This window comes from Aquarana catesbeiana, linkage group LG05 (genome assembly GCF_042186555.1).
Source record: "Aquarana catesbeiana isolate 2022-GZ linkage group LG05, ASM4218655v1, whole genome shotgun sequence".
NCBI lineage: Eukaryota > Metazoa > Chordata > Amphibia > Anura > Ranidae > Aquarana > Aquarana catesbeiana.
In genome coordinates, this window is record NC_133328.1 from 245,480,196 (window position 1) to 245,501,786 (window position 21,591).

The window sequence follows — 21,591 nt, forward strand, 5'->3', positions numbered from 1 at the left end:
TGGCAGTACAGGCAAAGGCACGCATGCCTACCAGGGTCCTTCCAGTTTGTTGGAGGAATGGACAGACGTCACTTCCATTGGTCCTCGGAGGTTCACGGGCAGTGACGTCACTGTGGGTTGCCTTCCACTTCCTGGGGAGAGGATGTTGTGTGGCAGCCATTGTCTCATAACTGGCCATATCCCTCCAGGGTGGGAGAACCCAGCTGAGGTGTAACTTCTCTGAAGGCACAAGCCTCTCTACGATAAGACCATGACATGTTTTGGGGTAAATCTAATTGAGGGCTCTAAAGGTCCAGCCTTTTGAGGGTGTGTACTTCTGCCTGTTGGAACACACTCTGGACAGGCATGTGTGTGTCCAGGGAGGCTTAGGCATTGTGCATGGTGAGAGGGATAACCATGTGGTCAGGAAAGGCTGCTGCGAGGGTCCTGGTAGCCTGCATTACTTGGCCAGCAATAACTAACTCATCAGTGCAGGTGAAAATTGTGTGGCAGTTTCACTGATACCTTACCATTAGCATGAGGCTATTTAGAAGCTGCAAAAGGAAATAACTGATAAACATACTAATATTTATTGTTTTGTTCCATGCTTGCTCGAGTACATGAGGTTTAGGATGTTCTTTAATAATGAGAGAGAGGTTTGAGCCTAAGTGTAGTAGAGAAGATTTTGCGCAAATCAGAAGTTAGGTCCGTGAAAAAACTTGAAATGATTGTAGACATATATGGAGGGACAAACGTGGTGGGGTTTTAAGTTGATGTCAAAGTTTTTAATAATGTTAGTTTTGTGATTGGTAGCCATTGGAGGAACAGAACAAGAGGAAAGGTGGGTCAGGTAACAGAATTAATGTTGCTGTTCTTTTTCAATGGGAGATTTACAAAAAAACAAGCAAGAATAAGGGTGGGAGAATGCATTCTTATTTCAGTTGTGCGCTACAGAAGTAGTGAATGAATGAGAGAGATGTTTGTAAGTCAAACACACCAATCTGTATAACAGGAACAATCCGTGCTACCCCCACACAAATGAAAATATCCCAAATGATGAAGCTAGGTACCTTGCATATCAAAAATGCAGTGACAAAGGTGCTGCAACCTAAAAAAAACCTGAAAATAAGGTTTATGAAAATGTGCAAAAAGGATTACCTAGGATTACCTAGGATTACCTAGAGTAACACTGTGAAAAAACAGACCTAAGACTTATCTGTTGAACAAAGGTTGAATATCAAATGAATGGAAATTAAATGAACACAATAAAAAAATATATAATAAAATCAACACAAGTCCATATATAATTAAATGAATGTGAAATGAGTTCAATAAACGTGTTCAATAAATGTAAAACCAAAAGAAACTGGTACAGCAGGCTGTGACTTCCTTATCTCCTTTAGCCAGAAGGGACCACTCGTGGCATATAATAGGCAAGAAAAAAGGAAAGAAGGTGCTGCGTAGTGCAGCAAGTTTAAAAAACTTCCTTTATTTTCAATTCATAGAACTGTTGACATCCTTAGAAGCATTATCCGAGCAACACATTTCAAACGAAAAACTCAGCCGCGACGGGGGCCAGCCAGCTGGTATGTGGTGACGTCCTGACATTACCACATACCAGCTGGCTGGCCCCCTCCAGCCTAGTGCCTGAGAAGGCACTAGGGGGCACTCAGACAGGCACCGATGGGAGGCACTGGTGGGCACTGATAGGAGGCATTGATGAGCACTAATAGGCAGAACTCAGGCAGTATTGATGGGCAGAATTGAAGAGTACTGATAGATGGCACGGATGGACGCTGTTAGGCAGCATTAATGAGCACTGATAGGTGGTGCTGATAGGCAGATTTGATGGGCACTAATAGGCAGCATTAATGAGCACTGATAGGTAACACTTGTAGGCGGCATTGATGGGCACTGATAGGCGGCATTGATGGGCACTGAGAATTGGGGCACTGATTATCAGTGTAAACAATTTTCTGACATTCTTGACCGTTAATGGCAGTCCTTTCCTAACACAGACACAGCATGGGAGGAAAGGGCTGCGGATAACCGGCATGTCTGTTTACATGTGATCAGCTGACATCACATGGTAAAGAGCCACTGTGATTGCGCTGGATGTACGTCCCAGGGGGCATGCGGGAAGCACGGTTTTGGAAGGGGGGGGGGTGCTTCATGGTTTCTTGCACCGGGGCCCTGAAGGTTCTAGTTACACCACTGATCTATAGTAATGTTGATGATGGAAATGTAAGAGTTGCACACCATTTTTTTTTTTTTTATAGCAGTTGGCTTGTTTCCGATACTCCATTTGAACTGAGTACTCCACTTAGATGAGTCGTAAAATGGCTTCAACATTACTAAAAAAAAAGAAAAAATATCATATTGAGTGTGACGAATTACTACTAGCTATACTGATGTGAATGATATTGTGTAATATAAGAACAGTATGTAAATAAAATAATCAAATCTGCTATTTCTGTTTGCTCATTTATAGTCGTGCCTTGATTGCATATGTGATTTTATTTTTAACATAATTGGATACATTTAATAACATTTCTTTTCCTTCTAGTTACATTTCTCAACAGTACAAGCACAGCTCTTTCCTTACAAAACAACACACTCTTCACTGACCTTAAGCCTGATGAGATGGATTTAATGTATGCCGGTTATGGTGATGACACAGGAATACAGTGTGCACTAAGGTTAATATCTCTTATTTCTAAATATAAGATGAACTAAAAATTTACATAATAAAATTATGGGGTATAAAATGAAGATTCAGATTGTAGAATTACTTTAAAGCCGTATTATTAAACCCAAACCAAAAATTTTAATATATTGCAGCTTAACAATTATTAGATGTGGTGGCTGCATTCAGTTCCCCTCCCCCCTCTATGAAGGAAAGAAAATCGCTTGATTCTCCCATCAGCACAGTCAGTGTTGATGGGGGAATCCCTCCAACTGCACTGTTGTATTCTGACAGCGGAAGGTTTCCCCACCATCAGAATACAATGATCACTACTGGCAGCTTTAGCCATGCTCAGCCATGTCTCCATTGTACTGGGAAAATGCAGACCGTGGAAAGACATGGACTTGGCTGGTCAGTGGTAAACATCGTGGCAGAAGGGTAGAGAAATTTTTGTTCAAAACTTTCCTTGCACCTTAGGGTTTTACAATCACTTTCAGTATGTTGACTTGAATATTATTGGAATATTATCTGTGAGCAGATCTTAATCATGCAATGTGTGGAAGACAACCTCTATATACTTTAGAAGTATCCACCAAGAAAGAGTGGTGCAGAAATTAAGAGAGAGAAAGTATGTTAACTAGCCATAGAAAATGTTCAGAAGGTGTGATTTTCTGTGTGTGCCTCTCAGTGCCTTAACCACTTGAGCCCCGGACCATTATGCTGCCTAAGGACCAGAGGTCTTTTTCCAATTTGGCACTGCATCGCTTTAACTGCTAATTGCACGGTCATGCAATGCTGTACCCAAACGAAATTTGCGTCCTTTTCTTCCCACAAATAGAGCTTTCTTTTGATGGTATTTGATCACCTCTGCAGTTTTTATTTTTTGCGCTATAAACGGAAAAAGACCGAAAATTTTGAAAAAAAAATGATATTTTCTACTTTTTGTTATAAAAAAAATCCAATAAACTAAATTTTAGTCATACATTTAGGCCAAAATGTATTCGGCCACATGTCTTTGGTAAAAAAAATGTCAATAAGCATATATTTATTGGTTTGCGCAAAAGTTATAGCGTCTACAAACTAGGGTACATTTTCTGTAATTTACACAGCTTTTAGTTTATGACTGCCTATGTCATTTCTTGAGGTGCTAAAATGGCAGGGCAGTACAAACCCCCCCCCAAATGACCCCATTTTGGAAAGTAGACACCCCAAGGAAATTGCTGAGAGGCATGTTGAACCCATTGAATATTTTATTTTTTTTGTCCCAAGTGATTGAATAATGACAAAAAAAAAAAAAAAAAAAATATTTACAAAAAGTTGTCACTAAATGATATATTGCTCACACAGGCCATGGGCCTATGTGGAATTGCACCCCAAAATACATTCAGCTGCTTCTCCTGAGTATGGGGATACCACATGTGTGGGACTTTTTGGGAGCTTAGCTGCGTACGGGGCCCCGAAAACCAAGCACCGCCTTCAGGATTTCTAAGGGTGTAAATTTTTGATTTCACTCTTCACTGCCTATCACAGTTTCGGAGGCCATGGAATGCCCAGGTGGCACAAAACCCCCCCCCCAAATGACCCCATTTTGGAAAGTAGACACCCCAAGCTATTTGCTGAGAGGCATGGTGAGTATTTTGCAGCTCTCATTTGTTTTTGAAAATGAAGAAAGACAAGAAAAAACTTTTTTTTTTTTTTTTCTTTTTTCAATTTTCAAAACTTTGTGACAAAAAGTGAGGTCTGCAAAATACTCACTATACCTCTCAGCAAATAGCTTTGGGTGTCTTCTTTCCAAAATGGGGTCATTTGGGGGGGTTTTGTGCCACCTGGGCTTTCCATGGCCTCCGAAACTGTGATAGGCAGTGAAGAGTGAAATCAAAAATTCACGCCCTTAGAAAGCCTGAAGGCGGTGCTTGGTTTTCGGGGTCCCGTACGCGGCTAGGCTCCCAAAAAGTCTCACACATGTGGTATCCCCGTACTCAGGAGAAGCAGCAGAATGTATTTTGGGGTGTAATTTCACATATTCCCATGGCATGTTTGAGCAATATATCATTTAGTGACAACTTTGTGCAAAAAAAAAAAAAAAATTTGTCTCTTTCCCGCAACTTGTGTCGCAATATAAAATATTCCATGGACTCGACATGCCTCTCAGCAAATAGCTTGGGGTGTCTACTTTCCAAAATGGGGTCATTTGGGGGGGTTTTGAACTGTCCTGGCATTTTATGCACAACATTTAGAAGCTTATGTCACACATCACCAACTAACCACTTGAAGACAAAGCCCTTTCTGACACTCATTGTTTACATGAAAAAGTTTTATTTTTTTTTGCAAAAAAATTACTTTGAACCCCCAAACATTATATATTTTTTTTAAAGCAAATGCCCTACAGATTAAAATGGTGGGTGTTTCATTTTTTTTTTTCACACAGTATTTGCGCAGCGATTTTTCAAACGCATTTTTTGGGGAAAAAACACACTTTTTTAAATTTTAATGCACTAAAACACACTATATTGCCCAAATGTTTGATGAAATAAAAAAGATGATCTTAGGCCGAGTACATGGATACCAAACATGACATGCTTTAAAATTGCGCACAAACGTGCAGTGGCAACAAAATAAATACATTTTTAAAAGCCTTTAAAAGCCTTTACAGGTTACCACTTTAGATTTACAGAGGAGGTCTACTGCAAAAATTACTGCCCTCGATCTGACCTTCGCGGCAATACCTCACATGCATGGTGCAATTGCTGTTTACGTTTGACGACAGACCGCTGCTTGCGTTCGCCTTAGCGCGAGAGCAGGGGGCGACAGGGGTGCTTTTTTTTTTTTTTTTTTTCTTTATTATTTTTTTGCTTTTTTATCTTATTTTTAAACTGTTCCTTTCATTTTTTTTTTTTTTTTAATCATTTTTATTGTTATCTCGGGGAATGTAAATATCCCCTATGATAGCAATAGGTAGTGCCAGGTACTCTTTTTTTGAAAAAATTGGGGTCTATTCGACCCTAGATCTCTCCTCTGCCCTCAAAGCATCTGATGACACCAAGATCGGTGTGATAAAATGCTTTCCCAATTTCCCAATGGCGCTATTTACATCCGGCGAAATCTAAGTCATAAAATGCTCGTAGCTTCCGGTTTCTTAGGCCATAGAGATGTTTGGAGCCACTCTGGTCTCTGATCAGCTCTATGGTCAGCTGGCTGAATCACCGGCTGCATTCTCAGGTTCCCTGTTGAGACAGGAGAGCCAGAGAAAAACACGGAAGACGGTGGGGGGGGGGGGGGCATTCCCTCCCACGGCTTGTAAAAGCAGTCTAGAGGCTAATTAGCCACTAGGATTGCTTTTACATGAAAGCCGACCGCTGGCTGAAAAGAATGATACCAAGATGATACCTAAACCTGCAGGCATCATTCTGGTATAACCATTCAAAGTCGTGAATGGCGTACCTGAAGACAAAAAAATGGTTAACAATAAAGCACAGTAAACGGTAAAGTATAAAAAATTGCATACCTGAAAAGCAAACATGATAAAACATAATAACAATAAAACATTGCAGAATAGAATACAGTAAAAAAGAGCAGAACAAGAGAGTGAGAATAGAGAGAGAGAGAGAACAATAAAACGACAACTATTTTTTTTTATTTTATATATTTTTTTTTTTTTTTACACTTTTTTTGTAACTAACTTTTATAACGGTAACCGTTTCCAGGTTCGGGTCTCTCAAAATGCGATGGCATCTTGGGAGACCCTGTGAAAGTGTGCCTGGTCTGTGCAATGCTGTACCCTACGCTAATACTCAACTAATCAATGGTAGCGTTCAAAACATTCACCAATGCAAAGGCCAGGATTGTCAGGACAGGAGGGACAATAATAGAGGGTGTCACGCCTATATTCGCGCTTGCTGCAGACACGACATCTTTTTTGGGGGTTCGTTGGGTAGGGGTACTCGGGAGGACATAAAGAAAATGCCTCTCATGCAGCCGACTGCATTTGGTTGGGGATGTGAATGGGGGAAGTACGGGCGCTGCAGAAGCGGTGGGTTCCCAATTAGGATTGGCGAATGCAGCAGGAAGGGCACTATGGGCACGACGGGCCTGTGTTTGTTTCTTGGTGGCAGCGGGACACTACTTGTGCTTGCCACCTCACCAGCTTGAACTGCACTTATGGGACTCGCCACGTCACCAAGTGTTACTGCAGTGCTGGTTTGAATACGACCGGGGTGTACTAGGCCGCTGGCGCTTGCCAGTTCAATAAAAAGCTACCAAAAAAACTGTTAGCGATCGCAAGGATCAGGCCTGACTCTGCGAACGCTGCAGTTATGCGTTTAGTGTTTTGTAAGTGTCAGTGATCGATCGATACTGCACTTGGGTGGGCTGGGCTGGGCCGGGCGGAGGGGCAAAACGCAGGTGCTAGCAGGTATCTGGGCTGATCCCGCTAACACTGCGTTTTTGGGAACCCTAAATTGCTGGGGACGCTAGTATAGATCTGATCGGATCAGATATTGATCCGATCAGATACTATACCACTAAGGGAGGCGTATGCTGCGTGCGTGGGTGTTAGCGGTACTGGCGCTAATCTGACGCTGCCTGGGGCGACGCATATCACCGCCGGGCGATCAGGGGGCTAAACCTTTATTCGGTAATAAACGGCGGGTGCCCTGACACTATAAAAAATAAACAAACTAACCAGCGTCACCCGTAACAGTTATACTGTGATCAGTGGTGAAAGGGTTAACTAGGGGGCCATCAAGGGGTTAAAACATTTATTCGGTAGTATATGGGGGTCCCGGTCGCTATAAAACGCTGACGGCGAACCTAAATATTTAGGTCCCTAACTAGCGTCACCAGCGACACTAATACAGCGATCAGAAAAATTATCGCTTAGCGACACTGGGGTGATCAAGGGGTTAAAACTTTATTAGGGGGGGTTAGGGGGGTATCCTAGACCTACAGGGGGGTAATACTAACTGTCCCAACACTGTAACTGTCACAAACTGACACCAATGCAGTAATCAGAAACAAAAAAACTGCTGGTGTCAGTTTGTGACGGGGGGGAGGGTGATTGGGGGGGGGATCGGGGTATTTTGTGTGCCTGGCATGTTCTACTGTGTGTGTGTAGTGTTGTGCACTCACATACCTGTCTTCTCTCCTCGGGCCGGAACGGAAATTACCGAGCCAAGGAGAGATGACATCATTTCCTTTGCTGCTGTTTAGCATACAGCAGCAAAGGAATGATGTGATTGGCCGGCGGCGATCGTGAGGGGGGGGGCACGAACGGATGGCCTCCCCCTCATCTCTGATCGCCGTGGGACAAAAGACGACCGCCTCGGGCACCGGGGGGGGGGGTCCGATCGGACCCCCTACCCGCGGAAGCAAATCACGTATATGTACGTGATTTTGCCTGTCCGTGCCACCTTGCCGACGTAAATCGGCCGTCAAGTGGGTAAATTATGCACATACCTCAATTTCCTTTTTTCCAGTACCTTTTAAATTTTGCAAATATAACTGTGTATTAAAGGTCGTGGACACGTGTCCCCTGCATGAGGTTTGTGTACATTTTGTTTTGTTGAGAACATACCCAAAATATGTACTTTTGTCCAGAGTGCCCTGAGTGTTCATAGTTTTGCAGTCCTTTCTGTGTGTATTTTCAGTATATGCTTATAGATATTTATATTCTTGTTACAGCCTGCAAGAGTTCGTAAAAGACTGTGGGGGATATGCAAAGAAACTTGTTAATGACCTCCTAGACCAGATAACTGAAGGGGACCATTCCAAAATTCTCTATCAGTTAAAACAGGTGCATATTTTAGAGTATGGCTCCAACAGGTTTTTATTCTCAAAATAAAAAAAAATGGATAGCGACTTGTATACACTTGTGAGATGGATAGGGTGAGGTTGTGTGTGTGTGTGTGTGTGTGTGCGCACGCGCACAGTACCCAAACACCTGAATGTCTAAGCATGGGTGCAGTCCAGTAATCAGTCTACAAACCCAAGTCTATAATTAACCAGAGACAGTGTTGTAGCACTCCATTTTCTTTTTTTCCTCAGTAGCGACATTACATTACAAAGGGAAACTATTTCAGGCCTGCTCACTCGACCCTTCCTCAAGCTTTTAATCGCATCTCAACATTCTCATGAATTCAAATGCAAGTTACAGGATAAGTTCACCTTCTATAATATGTTACACCTGTATCCAGGGTGGAACATGTTACTGATGCAGCAGCCCCCGCATTCCATCCCCGAGCCCATGTTGTGACAGTGGGCCAGGGACCTCCTTCCCTGCACCCGCTGTCACAATTAAAAATAAATAAAGAAGAAAAAAAGGCTGCGGGGGGGCTCCGCCCACCCAGCCGCATTATTAATTCAGAGTTCTGTGAATGGGAGAACTACAACTACCATCAACCATTGCGGCTGACAGCATGTAGTTCTCAGTGAACTACCAGGGTGCTGATGAGAACTCTAGGTACTTCATTGATGATTCTTGTCATTCAGTAACTGCCTGCTCATGCAAGGTACAGGTAGACAGCTACACTTAAAGTCTGCATGAGCCTGAGATTGCATCTGCTTTTAAATAATAATCTAACATAGAAGAGTGACAGCAGAAAAAAGACCAAGTGGTCCATCAAGTCTCCCCCATGACATGAACTGACTCTTAAAGGATAAGTTCACTTTTCATAACATGTTACACCCATGTTCATATATTTTGTAAAACGGTGAAGTTATCCTTTTCAGTTGGACATAAATGGGTAATTTTTTTTAAATTTTTTTGCTCAGGCAGAGGGTGAATGAAAAAAAAGTTTGTGGATTCCTTCACACTGGTGAGGTGGCTGAAGGAAACTTGCCGCTTAGACATTGTATTCTGACAACAGGACTCTCCACTGTCAGAATACACAAATTAGCTAATAGACAAACATTTTCTAACATTCCCTTTCAACAAACGTCAATGTAACGATCGACTTATGTTGAACAAGAATGTTCACTCATGGATCTATATTTGGCCGGTCCCTGCTGAACCAACAGAATTTTGATCGATTTATGGCCAGCTTTATCCCTCATCTGCCCCCGGGGCTGTGTATGGCTAAAAAATAATTGTTCTTGCAATAGGGCCCATGTCCTATGGGGGAGTTCAGACCAAAACAGTTGCTCTCCCCATACAAGCCTATTTAAATGCAAAAGCAGTTTGAAGCACGTCAAATGCACTGTTCAGTAAAGTCTGAATAATCTCAGAATCTTTTCAAAGTGATGTTAAAAGCATGTTGCACATGCAGCCAAAGACCATCAGCACCAGCCCCTAAAAAGTTGTCAACTTGTCAATCATTGTCCAGATCAGATAGTCCTCTGTGTGGACAGAATAAATTGAGGTTATAGTACACTGCTAGTTGGTGGTTTTTCAGTTCTAGAGTAGAAATATTCCAGTGAGACCTCCAGATGACCTTAAAGTAAGCGTGTTGGCAAAGTTTGGGATGCAATAGTCTAAATTCTAGAAAACATGACATATACAGTTGGTATAGAAAAGAATTACCCCCCCCCCCTTTTAAAATCACATTTTGTTGCTTTGCAGCCTTAAATGAAGACAGATTTTCTTTTATCCAGCTGTATTTACTCATTCAAAAATTCAAAGACAGAATCACCGAGTTGGAAAAAGGATCACCCCTTGTGTCAGTTTTTTTGTTGAACCACCTTTTGCTTTAATTAAAGCCTTTAGTCTGTTGGGATATGTCTCTACTAACTTTGCAATATTTGCCCACTCTTCTTTGCAGAACTGCTCAAGTTCAGGAAAATTTCATGGTTACCTTTTGTGGACTGCAGTCTTCAAATCATTCCACAGATTTTCAGCAGGGTTTAAGTCTGGGCTCTGACTAAGCAATGAAAGGACATTCACCTTTTTCTCCGTCAACCACTGTGTGGTCATTTTTGCTGTGTGCTTTGGGTCATGTTGATAGATAAACCTCCCCATTGACAACTTTCTGACAGAGGGCAGCAGATTTTCTTCAAGAATTTGATGGTATTTTGCCCCTTCCATTTGTCCTTCTGTCCTGACAAGCACTCCAGTCCCTGCTGCAGAAGTGAGGTGTTGAGAAGGGGAGGGACCATTTAAAGTCATGCTAAAATAATGATTTATAAGATAAGACTTTCAAAAGTTAAAATCTAATTTCATGAAAATTACACACCTACTTTTTTTTTTTCATTAAACGGAACATATAGTATAAAACCACTAACTGCTTCATTAACGCAGGGTTCTTTCATTATTTATGTCAATAAATAAGACATTAATTAATCACTTCATGCCCGCGCTATAGCTAAAAAACTGCTACAGCAAGTCTGACTCTTTCTGGGAGGGCGTCCATGCACTAACTCCCAAAGCCATGCCCCCTGGGGTGCGCATCCGGCATGGTCTGTGATTGCTGTGTCCTTTGGATGCAGCTGATTACAAATCAGGGTAAAGGGCCAATCACATCGGCCATTTACAATGTGATCAGCTGTGTCCAATTACAGCTGATCACATGCAAACAAACTTGTCGGTTATCGGCATTCCTTTCCTCATGCGCTGTAACAGCGTGAGGAGAGCCGGTAACTGGCAAGTGTGGTGAGACATTTACACATAATCAGGGCACTGATCATCATTGCAGCCTCATCAGCGCACATCAAAGGATAAAAATTACTTGTTTGCAACTTTTTATAACCAAAACCAAGAAAAATGTGTGTGTATGTGTGTCTCTGTCTGTTAAAATTTTCTGTCTTTTTTTTCGTTTGTTTATAAATTAAATAAATAAACCTAGTGTTGATTAAATGCCACAAAAAGAAAGCTCTATCGGTCAAAAAAAAATTCATATGGTTACAGTGTTGCATGACCACATACAGTATCTCACAAAAGTGAGTACACCCCTCACATTTTTGTAAATATTTTATTATATCTATTCATGCGACAACACTGAAGAAATGACACTTTGCTACAATGTAAAGTAGTGAGTGTACAGCTTGTATAACAGTGTAAATTTGCTGTCACCTCAAAATAACTCAACATACAGCCATTAATGTCTAAACCGCTGGCAACAAAAGCGAGTACAGCCCTAAGTGAAAATGTCCAAATTGGGCCCAAAATGTCATTATTTTGTATGGCCACCATTATTTTCAAGCACTGCCTTAACCCTCTTGGGCATGGAGTTCACCAGAGCTTCACAGATTGCCACTGGAGTCCTTATCCACTCCTCCATGACGACATGGCACTGGTGGATGTTAGAGATCTTGTTTCTCCACCTTCCGTTTGAGGATGCCCCACAAATGCTCAACAGGGTTTAGGTCTGGAGACATGCTTGGCCAATCCATCACCTTTACCCTCAGCTTCTTTAGCAAGGCAGTGGTCGTCTTGGAGGTGTGTTTGGGGTCGTTGTCATGTTGGAATACTGCCCTACCGCCCAGTCTCCAAAGGGAGGGGATCATGCTCTGCTTCAGTATGTCACAGTACATGTTGGCATTCATGGTTCCCTCATTGAGTTGTAGCTCCCCAGTACCCGTAGCACTCATGCAGCCCCAGACCATGACACTCCCACCACCATGCTTGACTGTAGGCAAGATACACTTGTCTTTTTACTCTTCACCTGGTTGCCACCACACACGCTTGACACCATTTGAACCAAATAAGTTTATCTTGGTCTCATCAAACCACGGGACATTTAGTCTGCTTGTCTTTAGCAAACTGTGGGCTTTCTTGTGCATCGTATTTAGAAGAGGCTTACTTCTGGGACAACAGCCATGTAGACCAATTTGATGCAGTGTGCGGCATATGGTCTCAGCACTGACAGACTGACCCCACCCCTTCAACCTCTGCAGCAAAGCTGGCAGCACTCATGCGTCTATTTCCCAAAGACAACCTCTGGATATGACGCTGAGCACGTGCACTCAACTTCCTTGGTCGACCATGGCGAGGCCTGTTCTGAGTGGAACCTGTCTCGGTAAACCGCCGTATGGTCTTGGCCACCATGCTGCAGCTCAGTTTCAGGGTCTTGGCAATCTTATTGCCTAGGCCATCTTTATGTAGAGCAGCAGCTCTTTTTTTCAGATCCTCAGAGTTCTATGCCATGAGGTGCCATGTTGAACTTCCAGTGACCAGCATGAGAGAGTGAGAGCAATAACACCAAATATAGGTTTGTTATATTTGGTGTTATCGCTCTCACTCTCTCCATTCACACTTGACACCTTGTAACACTAAAGAGTCACATAACTCAGGGGAGGGAAAATGGCTAATTGGGCCCAATTTGGACATTTTCACTTAGGGGTGTACTCACTTTTGTTGCCAGTGGTTTAGTCATTAATGGCTATGTGTTGCGTTATTTTGAGGGAACAGCAAATTTACACTGTTGTACAAGCTGTACACTTACTACTTTACATTGCAGCAAAGTGTCATTTCTTCAGTGTTGTCACATGAAAAGATATAATAGAATATATACAAAAGTCTGAGGGGCGTACTTATTTCTTTCTCGAACATCACGGGACACAGAGCCACAGTAATTACTGATGGGTTATATAGGTATCACTGGTGATTGGACACTGGCACACCCTATCAGGAAGTTCAACCCCCTATATAATCCCTCCCCCTTGCAGGGATACCTCAGTTTTTACACCAGTGTCTTAGGTGATGGACGTGTAAAGATGTCCTGTGCTGAGCTCCAAAGGGAATATCCTAAGATCCTATACTGGGGCAAGCCAGGCGAACCGGATCCATTCAAAGTGTCTTTTCATGGCCGAATTGAATGGTACCCGGGCCTCGTGTCCGAAGAAACGAGGTTTTACCCGTAATGCTTCTCTTTTTAGAGAGCTGGACCCCGCAGATCAGAAAATGGCTTTAAACTTCCTAATTTCTGGCGAGGTGCTTTACGGTCCCAGAACTGTTGGATCCCCTATTCGTAGGGGGCCCCAGTCTCTGACGTTTTTTTCAAACGGAGCCCACCGTGAGAGGTGAAGATTGGGTCTGTGTAAACAGCACCCTGCGGCTGGATAAGGTAAGAGGAGATTCCACAGAATTTTTGAGTTCTAGTGGCTTTTCTCCTTTAAGGTAAATGCATGCTATGCCTATTGTGACCACCGGGGGCTGCCAAGAGCACAGAGTGCTTAGACTTCCACTCAGGCCAGCTGCAGGCTATTAAAGGCACTCTGTACAGGTGCACTCAGCCTTCTGAGAGACACAGAGCTGACGGTCGCATGTAAGGTGGGACACAGGCATTCTCCTAGGCAGCATTTACTGAAGTAACACCAGACTGAGCATTAGGTAGCAAGGCTTTTAGCCAGACTACATCGCTCAGCGGGCAGTGTTCATTTGTATACCTCACACCTTGTTGCTTTGCACTATGGGTAGAAGAGGTTCAAGCACCCCAGGAACCAGAGACACTAGGGGATCTCGTTCAGGTTCTGAGGGCCCCCTGTCGGCAGCATCCTCCCCCCCCCCCCCCTAAAGATGGGCCAGGGACGGCTAGCCAGGGAGAGCCATCGGGGTCAGGGGCTACACCTGCTTCTGGCACTTCAGCTCCTGTATATATTACACAAGAGGTTTTTTCCTCAACCATTAATGGTCTACAGGAAAGATTAATGGCCGTGATTACGTCTTCACTCAGTGGAAGAAAACGCACTAGGGTTTCCTCTGTTCCCCAAGACCCTCAGACAGAGGAGCTCTGGGATAAAGGAGATGAATCCCTTTCAGAGGTTCAGGATGGGACGGATGATTCCTCTTCGGAGGAATCAGGTGGAGAGGGACCCTCTGCGACTTCCCAGGAGGAGAAAGTCTTAGTGCAGATCCTCACTGGATTGGTCCGCTCCACATTTAAGTTGCCCATACCTGAAACTGCTAAAGAATCCTCTTCTGCTTTGGGGTCACTGAAACCTTTCCAAGCAGCACATGCTTTTCCTGTTCATACTTTACTTGAAAAGCTCATTTATTCTGAGTGGGATCACCCAGACCAACGTTTTTTTCCGCCGAGAAAGTTTTCAACACTTTATCCGATGGAAGAAAAGTTTATTAAAATGTGGGGAATACCGGCTATTGATGCCGCCATTTCCTCCGTAAATAATAGCCTGACTTGTCCTGTAGACAATGCTCAGATGCTCAGGGATCCTGTAGATAAAAGGATGGAATCCCTATTGAAGGATGTTTTCTCCTTAGCAGGATCAGTGGCCCAACTTGCAGTAGCAGTGATTGGAGTCTGTCAATACTTAAGAGACCATGTTAAGCAGGTCATCAAAGTATTACCTGAACAGCAGGCCCAGGGGTTTGCTAACCTTCCAGCGGCCTTATGCTTTGTGGTTGACGCCATTAGAGATTCTATCGTGCAAACCTCCCGTCTTTCACTGGGGTTGTTGCATATACATAGAATCCTATGGTTGAAAAATTGGTCAGCCGAAGCACCATGTAAGAAGCTACTGGCTGGGTTTCCATTTCGTGGTGCAAGGTTGTTTGGAGAGGACTTGGATAACTATATCAAGAGAATCTCTTGTGGGAAAAGCACTCTCTTACCTGTCAAGAAGAAGAGTAAGCGTCCCTCTTTCAAACGGACTCTTTCCCCAGCGCCGGGGGCTTCAGCCTCCAGGCAGTCTCGACGGCCGCCTCCATCGGGGTCCAGAGACAAGAGTCAACCCCAGGGACAAAAGAAGTCCTGGGGAAAGAAGCCTACTAGGCAAAACACTAAGACCTCTGCATGAGGGGGCGCCCCCGCTCACTCGAGTGGGGGGAAGACTGCGACAGTTCTCAGAGCTCTGGCAGGAGGACTTCCAGGACAGTTGGGTAATCTCCACGGTAACCTTAGGGTACAAGCTGGAGTTTCAGGAATTCCCCTCTCCTCGGTTCCTCAGATCAAATGTTCCCAGAGACCCAGAGAAGAAGCAGTCGCTCCTTCTAGCGTTAGAGCGACTTTTGTCGCAGGAGGTCATTATGATAGTTCCGGCAAAGGACCAGGGATTGGGCTTCTATTCCAACCTTTTTACGGTCCAAAAGCCAAATGGGGTTGTCAGGCCCATTCTGGACTTAAGGGATCTGAACCGATTCCTAAGGATTCAATCCTTCCGCATGGAATCAATTCGAACAGTAGTTCCCACCCTGCAGGGAGGAGAATTTCTGGCATCAATAGACATCAGAGATGCATATCTGCATGTGCCCATTTTTCCTGCTCATCAGAAGTTTCTGCGCTTCGAGGTAGGAGGGCGCCATTTCCAGTTTGTGGCTCTGCCTTTCGGGATAGCCACTGCACCTCGAGTGTTCACAAAGATCTTGGCTCCTCCTCTGGCCAGATTAAGGGCTCAGGGTATAGCTGTCATAGCATACCTAGACGACCTGCTCTTGATAGACCGGTCGGTAGCCTCTTTGAATGGAAACTTGAGGACCATGGTCAGGTATCTAGAACACCTGGGTTGGATCCTCAACTTAGAAAAGTCTTTCCTAAAACCAGTAAGAAGACTGGAGTATTTAGGTCTGATTATAGATACAAGCCAGGAGAAGATATTTCTACCCCAGGCAAAGATCACTGCTTTGAGAGAGCTGATTCTGACAGTAAGGACCAAGAAGGGTCCCTCAGTCCGCCTTTGTATGAGGCTACTAGGGAAGATGGTGTCTTCATTCGAAGCAGTTCCCTATGCTCAGTTTCACTCAAGAATGCTGCAACACAGTATTCTGTCGACCTGGAACAAGAAGGTTCAGGCATTAGACTTTCCGATGCACCTGTCGCATGCGGTGCGTCAGAGCCTCAATTGGTGGCTCATACCCGAAAACCTGCAGAAGGGGAAATCCTTTCTACCGGTCACCTGGACGGTGGTAACAACAGATGCCAGTCTGTCAGGTTGGGGAGCAGTTCTGGAACAGGCTGCGGTCCAAGGGGTATGGTCCAAGACAGAGAGGACCTTACCCATCAACATTCTGGAGATCCGGGCGATACATCTAGCTCTAAAGGCCTGGACTATCAGGCTACAGGGTTGTCCAGTCAGGATCCAGTCCAACAATGCCACAGCAGTGGCTTATGTCAATCATCAGGGAGGCACTCGGAGCCGAGCTGCTCAAAAAGAGGTGAACCAGATCTTAGTCTGGGCAGAGATGCATGTGCCATGCATATCGGCAGTTTTCATCCCGGGAATAGAGAATTGGCAGGCGGACTATCTAAGTCGCCAGCAGTTACTTCCAGGGGAATGGTCTCTGCATCCCGACGTCTTTTGGGCCATATGCCAAAGATGGGGGGTTCCAGATGTAGATCTCTTTGCATCCCGATTCAACAAAAAGATAGACAGATTTGTGGCAAGGACAAAAGATCCTCTTGCATGCGGGACGGATGCGTTGGTGATTCCGTGGCATCGGTTCTCACTGATTTACGCATTCCCGCCTATTCTGCTACTACCACGACTCCTTCGCAGGATCAGGCAGGAAAGGAAGTCGGTACTTCTGGTGGCCCCCGCTTGGCCCAGAAGGACTTGGTATGCAGAAATAGTAAGGATGACGGTAGGTTCCCCGTGGACACTACCGGAACGCCCAGACCTGTTATCTCAAGGTCCAGTGTTCCATCCTGCCTTACAAACGCTAAATTTGACAGTTTGGCTATTGAGACCCACGTTCTGAAGAGTCGTGGGCTCTCAGGTCCTGTCATATCTACCTTGATTAATGCAAGGAAGCCAGCTTCCAGGATGATTTATCATAGAGTCTGGAAGGCTTATATAACCTGGTGTGAATCCAGAGGTTGGCATCCCAGGAAATATGTCATAGGTAGAATCCTTGATTTTCTACAGATGGGATTAGAGATGAAGCTGGCCTTGAGTACCGTCAAGGGCCAGGTCTCTGCTTTATTAGTATTATTTCAGCGGCCACTTGCTTCGCATTCTTTGGTCCGAAACTTTATGCAGGGGGTGATGCGTCTTAATCCTCCGGTTAAAGCGCCCCTAAACCCCTGGGACTTGAATTTGGTCCTGGCTGTGTTACAGAAACAGCCTTTTGAACCAATAAGTCAGATTCCTTTGGTCTTGTTGAAAAGGAAATTAATTTTTCTGGTGGCCATCTCTTCTGCTAGAAGAGTATCAGAATTAGCAGCTCTTTCCTGTAAGGAGCCTTATTTGATTATACACAAGGATAGAGTGGTACTACGCCCTCATCCTAGTTTTTTACCGAAGGTGGTTTCTGATTTTCATTTAAACCAAGACATTGTTCTACCTTCCTTTTTTCCAGATCCCTGTTCTCCGGAAGAGAGATCTCTACATTCGTTGGATGTAGTAAGAGCAGTTAAGGCCTATCTAGGGGCAACTGCTCAGATACGCAAGACGGATGTTTTGTTTGTGCTGCCAGAGGGTCCCAATAGAGGACAGGCAGCGTCAAAAGCTACCATTTCTAAATGGATTCGACAGTTGATCATTCAAGCTTACGGTTTGAAACAGAAGATTCCTCCGTTTTCAGATCAGGGCACATTCCACAAGGGCTATTGGTGCTTCTTGGGCAGTGCATCACCAGGCCTCTATGGCTCAAATCTGCAAGGCCGCAACCTGGTCTTCAGTTCATACATTCACCAGATTCTATCAGGTGGATGTGAGAAGGCATGAGGATATCGCCTTTGGGCGTAGTGTGCTGCAGGCAGCGGTACAGGGTCCTCAGGTCTGATTGCACCCTACTTAGTCGTGGTTCCCCCCCCCCCTCAGGTAGCATTGCTCTGGGACATCCCATCAGTAATTACTGTGGCTCTGTGTCCCGTGATGTTCGAGAAAGAAAATAGGATTTTTTAAAACAGCTTACCTGTAAAATCCTTTTCTTTCGAAGGACATCACGGGACACAGAGGTCCCGCCCCTCTTCTAATACACTATATTGCTTGGCTACAAAACTGAGGTATCCCTGCAAGGGGGAGGGATTATGTAGGGGGTTGAACTTCCTGATAGGGTGTGCCAGTGTCCAATCACCAGTGATACCTATATAACCCATCAGTAATTACTGTGGCTCTGTGTCCCGTGATGTCCTTCGAAAGAAAAGGATTTTACAGGTAAGCTGTTTTAAAAAATCCTATTTTTTGTGACATACTGTAATTGTCATTGAAAGTGAGACAGTGCTGAAAATTGGCCTGGAAGAAAGGGATTAAAAGTATTGAAGTGGTTAAAAAAAATAATTCTTAGTCGTACAGTACAGATCACAGGATATTTCATTTTTACCATGGGTTATATGCAGCTACCTTTCAGGTGATTTGGGTTATAGCAGTGATGGAGCCGAAACAGGGAGCCCCCTGCAGGAGCCCCCCCACCTTTTCTCTCCCACTGTGCTCACTATAGTGTATGCTGTTATACTTGTGAACCTTCAGTAAATATAAATTACGGAGATGGAAGTGTGGCCCTCCAGCTCTTCTTTGATAACTACATGCACAGGTGTGCTAACTGGGCCGACACCCATTTTAAGTGTTTGTGAGGTGTATATGTGGACCGGCCTTGAGCAGCGCTGCTTAGAAGAGGGAATCTGATTGCCTAACAGAGACATTTTCTCTTGGATCAGGACATAAAGAAGCAAGAACAATGTCCTAGTTAGGTTGGAAGAAAGATCTTATGGAAGAAAGAAGCGTTAGGCCAGACCTGGGTAAATACCATGGGCCATATCCAGCCCTTTGCTTCTGCCTGTGTGGTCCTTGGTACCTCCAGTGTCAGCATGCCACTCTAAGCCTAAGAGGCTTAGAGAGGCATACTGACAACTGTCTGTGTACACACCATGTAGAAAAGGCGAATTGCATGAAGAGAGTGGGAGATGCTGACTGACAGAGCAGGGAGGCTTGGCTTTCCTGCCACTCTGCGACTGGCCTGTTCTGCTTCCAGTGTACTGAGTGTACATCCAGCTTCTTATTGTCTGTGCTGATCCTGTCAGCATTTCGATCATACATCTACATCCAGTGCAGCTGCATGTTTTTCACCCCAGGGCAGGAGAAGCAGTGTGGGGGAACATCCAGCCTTTGTCTGCTCTGTGACGATCCTACTGGCAGCGCTCAGATCACCCAGCTATTTCCTGCAGCAGCATAGTGTTTCTCCTCCTAGGGCGCGGGAACATGCAGCTTTTCAAGCAATCCTACTCTGCCTGTCAGCGCTTAGATCACACATCTACTGCATGCAGCTGTATAGTGGTGTTCTCTCCCCCCCCCCCCCCCAGGGCAGCAATTAGAAAGTCTCCCGCGTGCCAGTCTGCCACATACCAGCATGTAATAAAAATCTGCCACATGCCTGGTCATAGTGTGTGTTCTCCCACGGCAGTGGTGATAAAAGTCTGGTACACACTGCTAGTGTGTGTGTGTGCGTGTGTGTGTGCGTATGTGTGGTGTTTTTTTGTTTTTTTGTTTTTTTTTTTCTTTGTACAACAAGGCGGACTGAACGCAAACAAAGTGACAGATCACAGAAGCAATGTTGGTATGGTGATTTTCCCCACTGTGCAATTGTATTCTGAAAGGTAGACTACACCCCCCTCCACCCCTGCCAGAATACACTGATCAGCGCAGGCAGCTAATGCCTGCAAGCGCTGGTCAGATGCTGGTTTTCCTCCATGTCCGTTTGACAAAAGCCGGTCGTCAGACTGGCTTCTGTCGGACAGACAACTGTACACACTGCTCGAATTTTGGCCGGTTCCTGCTGCACCATCCAATTTTCGGTCCATGTGTACCCAAATTAAAGTCTGCCACATGCCAGCATGTAATAAAAATCTGCCACATGCCCAGTCATAGTGTGTGTTCTCCCACGGCAGTGGTGATAAAAGTCTGGTACACACTGCTAGTGTGTGTGTGTGCATGTGTGGTGGTTTTTTTTGTTTTTGTTTTTTTGTTTTTTTTTCTTTGTACAACAAGGCGGACTGAATGCAAACAAAGTGACAGATCACAGAAGCAATGTTGGTATGGTGATTTTCCCCACTGTCCAATTGTATTCTGAAAGGTGGACTACACCCCCCTCCACCCCTGCCAGAATACACTGATCAGCGCAGGCAGCTAATGCCTGCAAGCGCTGGTCAGATGCTGGTTTTCCTCCATGTCCGTTTGACAAAAGCCGGTCGTCAGACTGGCTTCTGTCGGACAGACAACTGTACACACTGCTCGAATTTTGGCCGGTTCCTGCTGCACCATCCAATTTTCGGTCCATGTGTACCCAACTAAAGTCTGCCACATGCCAGCATGTGATGAAAGTCTGCCACATGCCGGTCATAGTGTGTTTCCCCTCCAGGGCAGCAGTGACAAAGTCTGCCACAGATGTCAGTCATCTACCTGACCCTCCTCCCCATTACAGCAGGCATCCAACACAATCTGTTTTGTAATGGGTCTGGCCCTCTGCAAGAGTCCAAGCTTCTCATGTGGCCCCTTGGAAAAATTAATTGCGCACCCCTGCTTTAGGACAATTTTGTATTTGTGTAACACTAAGGAATTAAACAAAATTTTATGTTGTACAAAGGATAATGCAGCTGACTCGGAGACCCTCTGTGCAGGGGTAATCGCAATAAGAAAGGCCACCTTTCAAGTAAGGTTAGATCAGGAAATATTCCTAAAAGGCTCAAGGGGTGGCTTCTGAAATGCCAAAAAAACAAGTTATTTCTCTGGTAAAGACTAAAGAACTTGTATCCCTTACTGTGATCATAGAAACGTATTTTAAGTCATAAATCCTATTTTTCTGTCATAAACCCCCTGGGTGGTGGTTCCAAACCATTTCCTCTATGCATACATGTCATCAGTGGAATGGTAAAGCTGCTGGCCCATGGAGTTCTATATTCACTGTTGTGTTTTGTTTTTTTTTTCTCATTTTCAGATTGGAGACTCTGATGGCAGCAATTCTGTTCTTGATTTTTTGTCCATGAAATCATATTCTGATGTATCTCTTGAAATGTCAATTCTCAATTCTTTAGGTATGTTTACATAGATTCTCATAGGTCTTTATTGTTGTTTTTTTGTGTTTTTAACCAGAGTTTCTTTAAATATTA

General features: G+C 44.4%; 1 protein-coding gene across 10 annotated transcripts in view; it reads left to right on the forward strand.

The window, feature by feature from the left end:
• Nucleotides 1–21,591, forward strand: part of BRD9 (bromodomain containing 9) — a 101,222-nt gene that overhangs the window by 67,060 nt on the left and 12,571 nt on the right. For all 10 annotated transcript variants that reach the window (XM_073630662.1, XM_073630661.1, XM_073630666.1 and 7 more), the window contains 3 exons: nucleotides 2,546–2,678; nucleotides 8,345–8,456; nucleotides 21,420–21,516. In XM_073630662.1, the coding sequence (XP_073486763.1) occupies nucleotides 2,546–2,678; nucleotides 8,345–8,456; nucleotides 21,420–21,516 (342 nt within the window). The remainder of the gene's footprint in view (nucleotides 1–2,545; nucleotides 2,679–8,344; nucleotides 8,457–21,419; nucleotides 21,517–21,591) is intronic.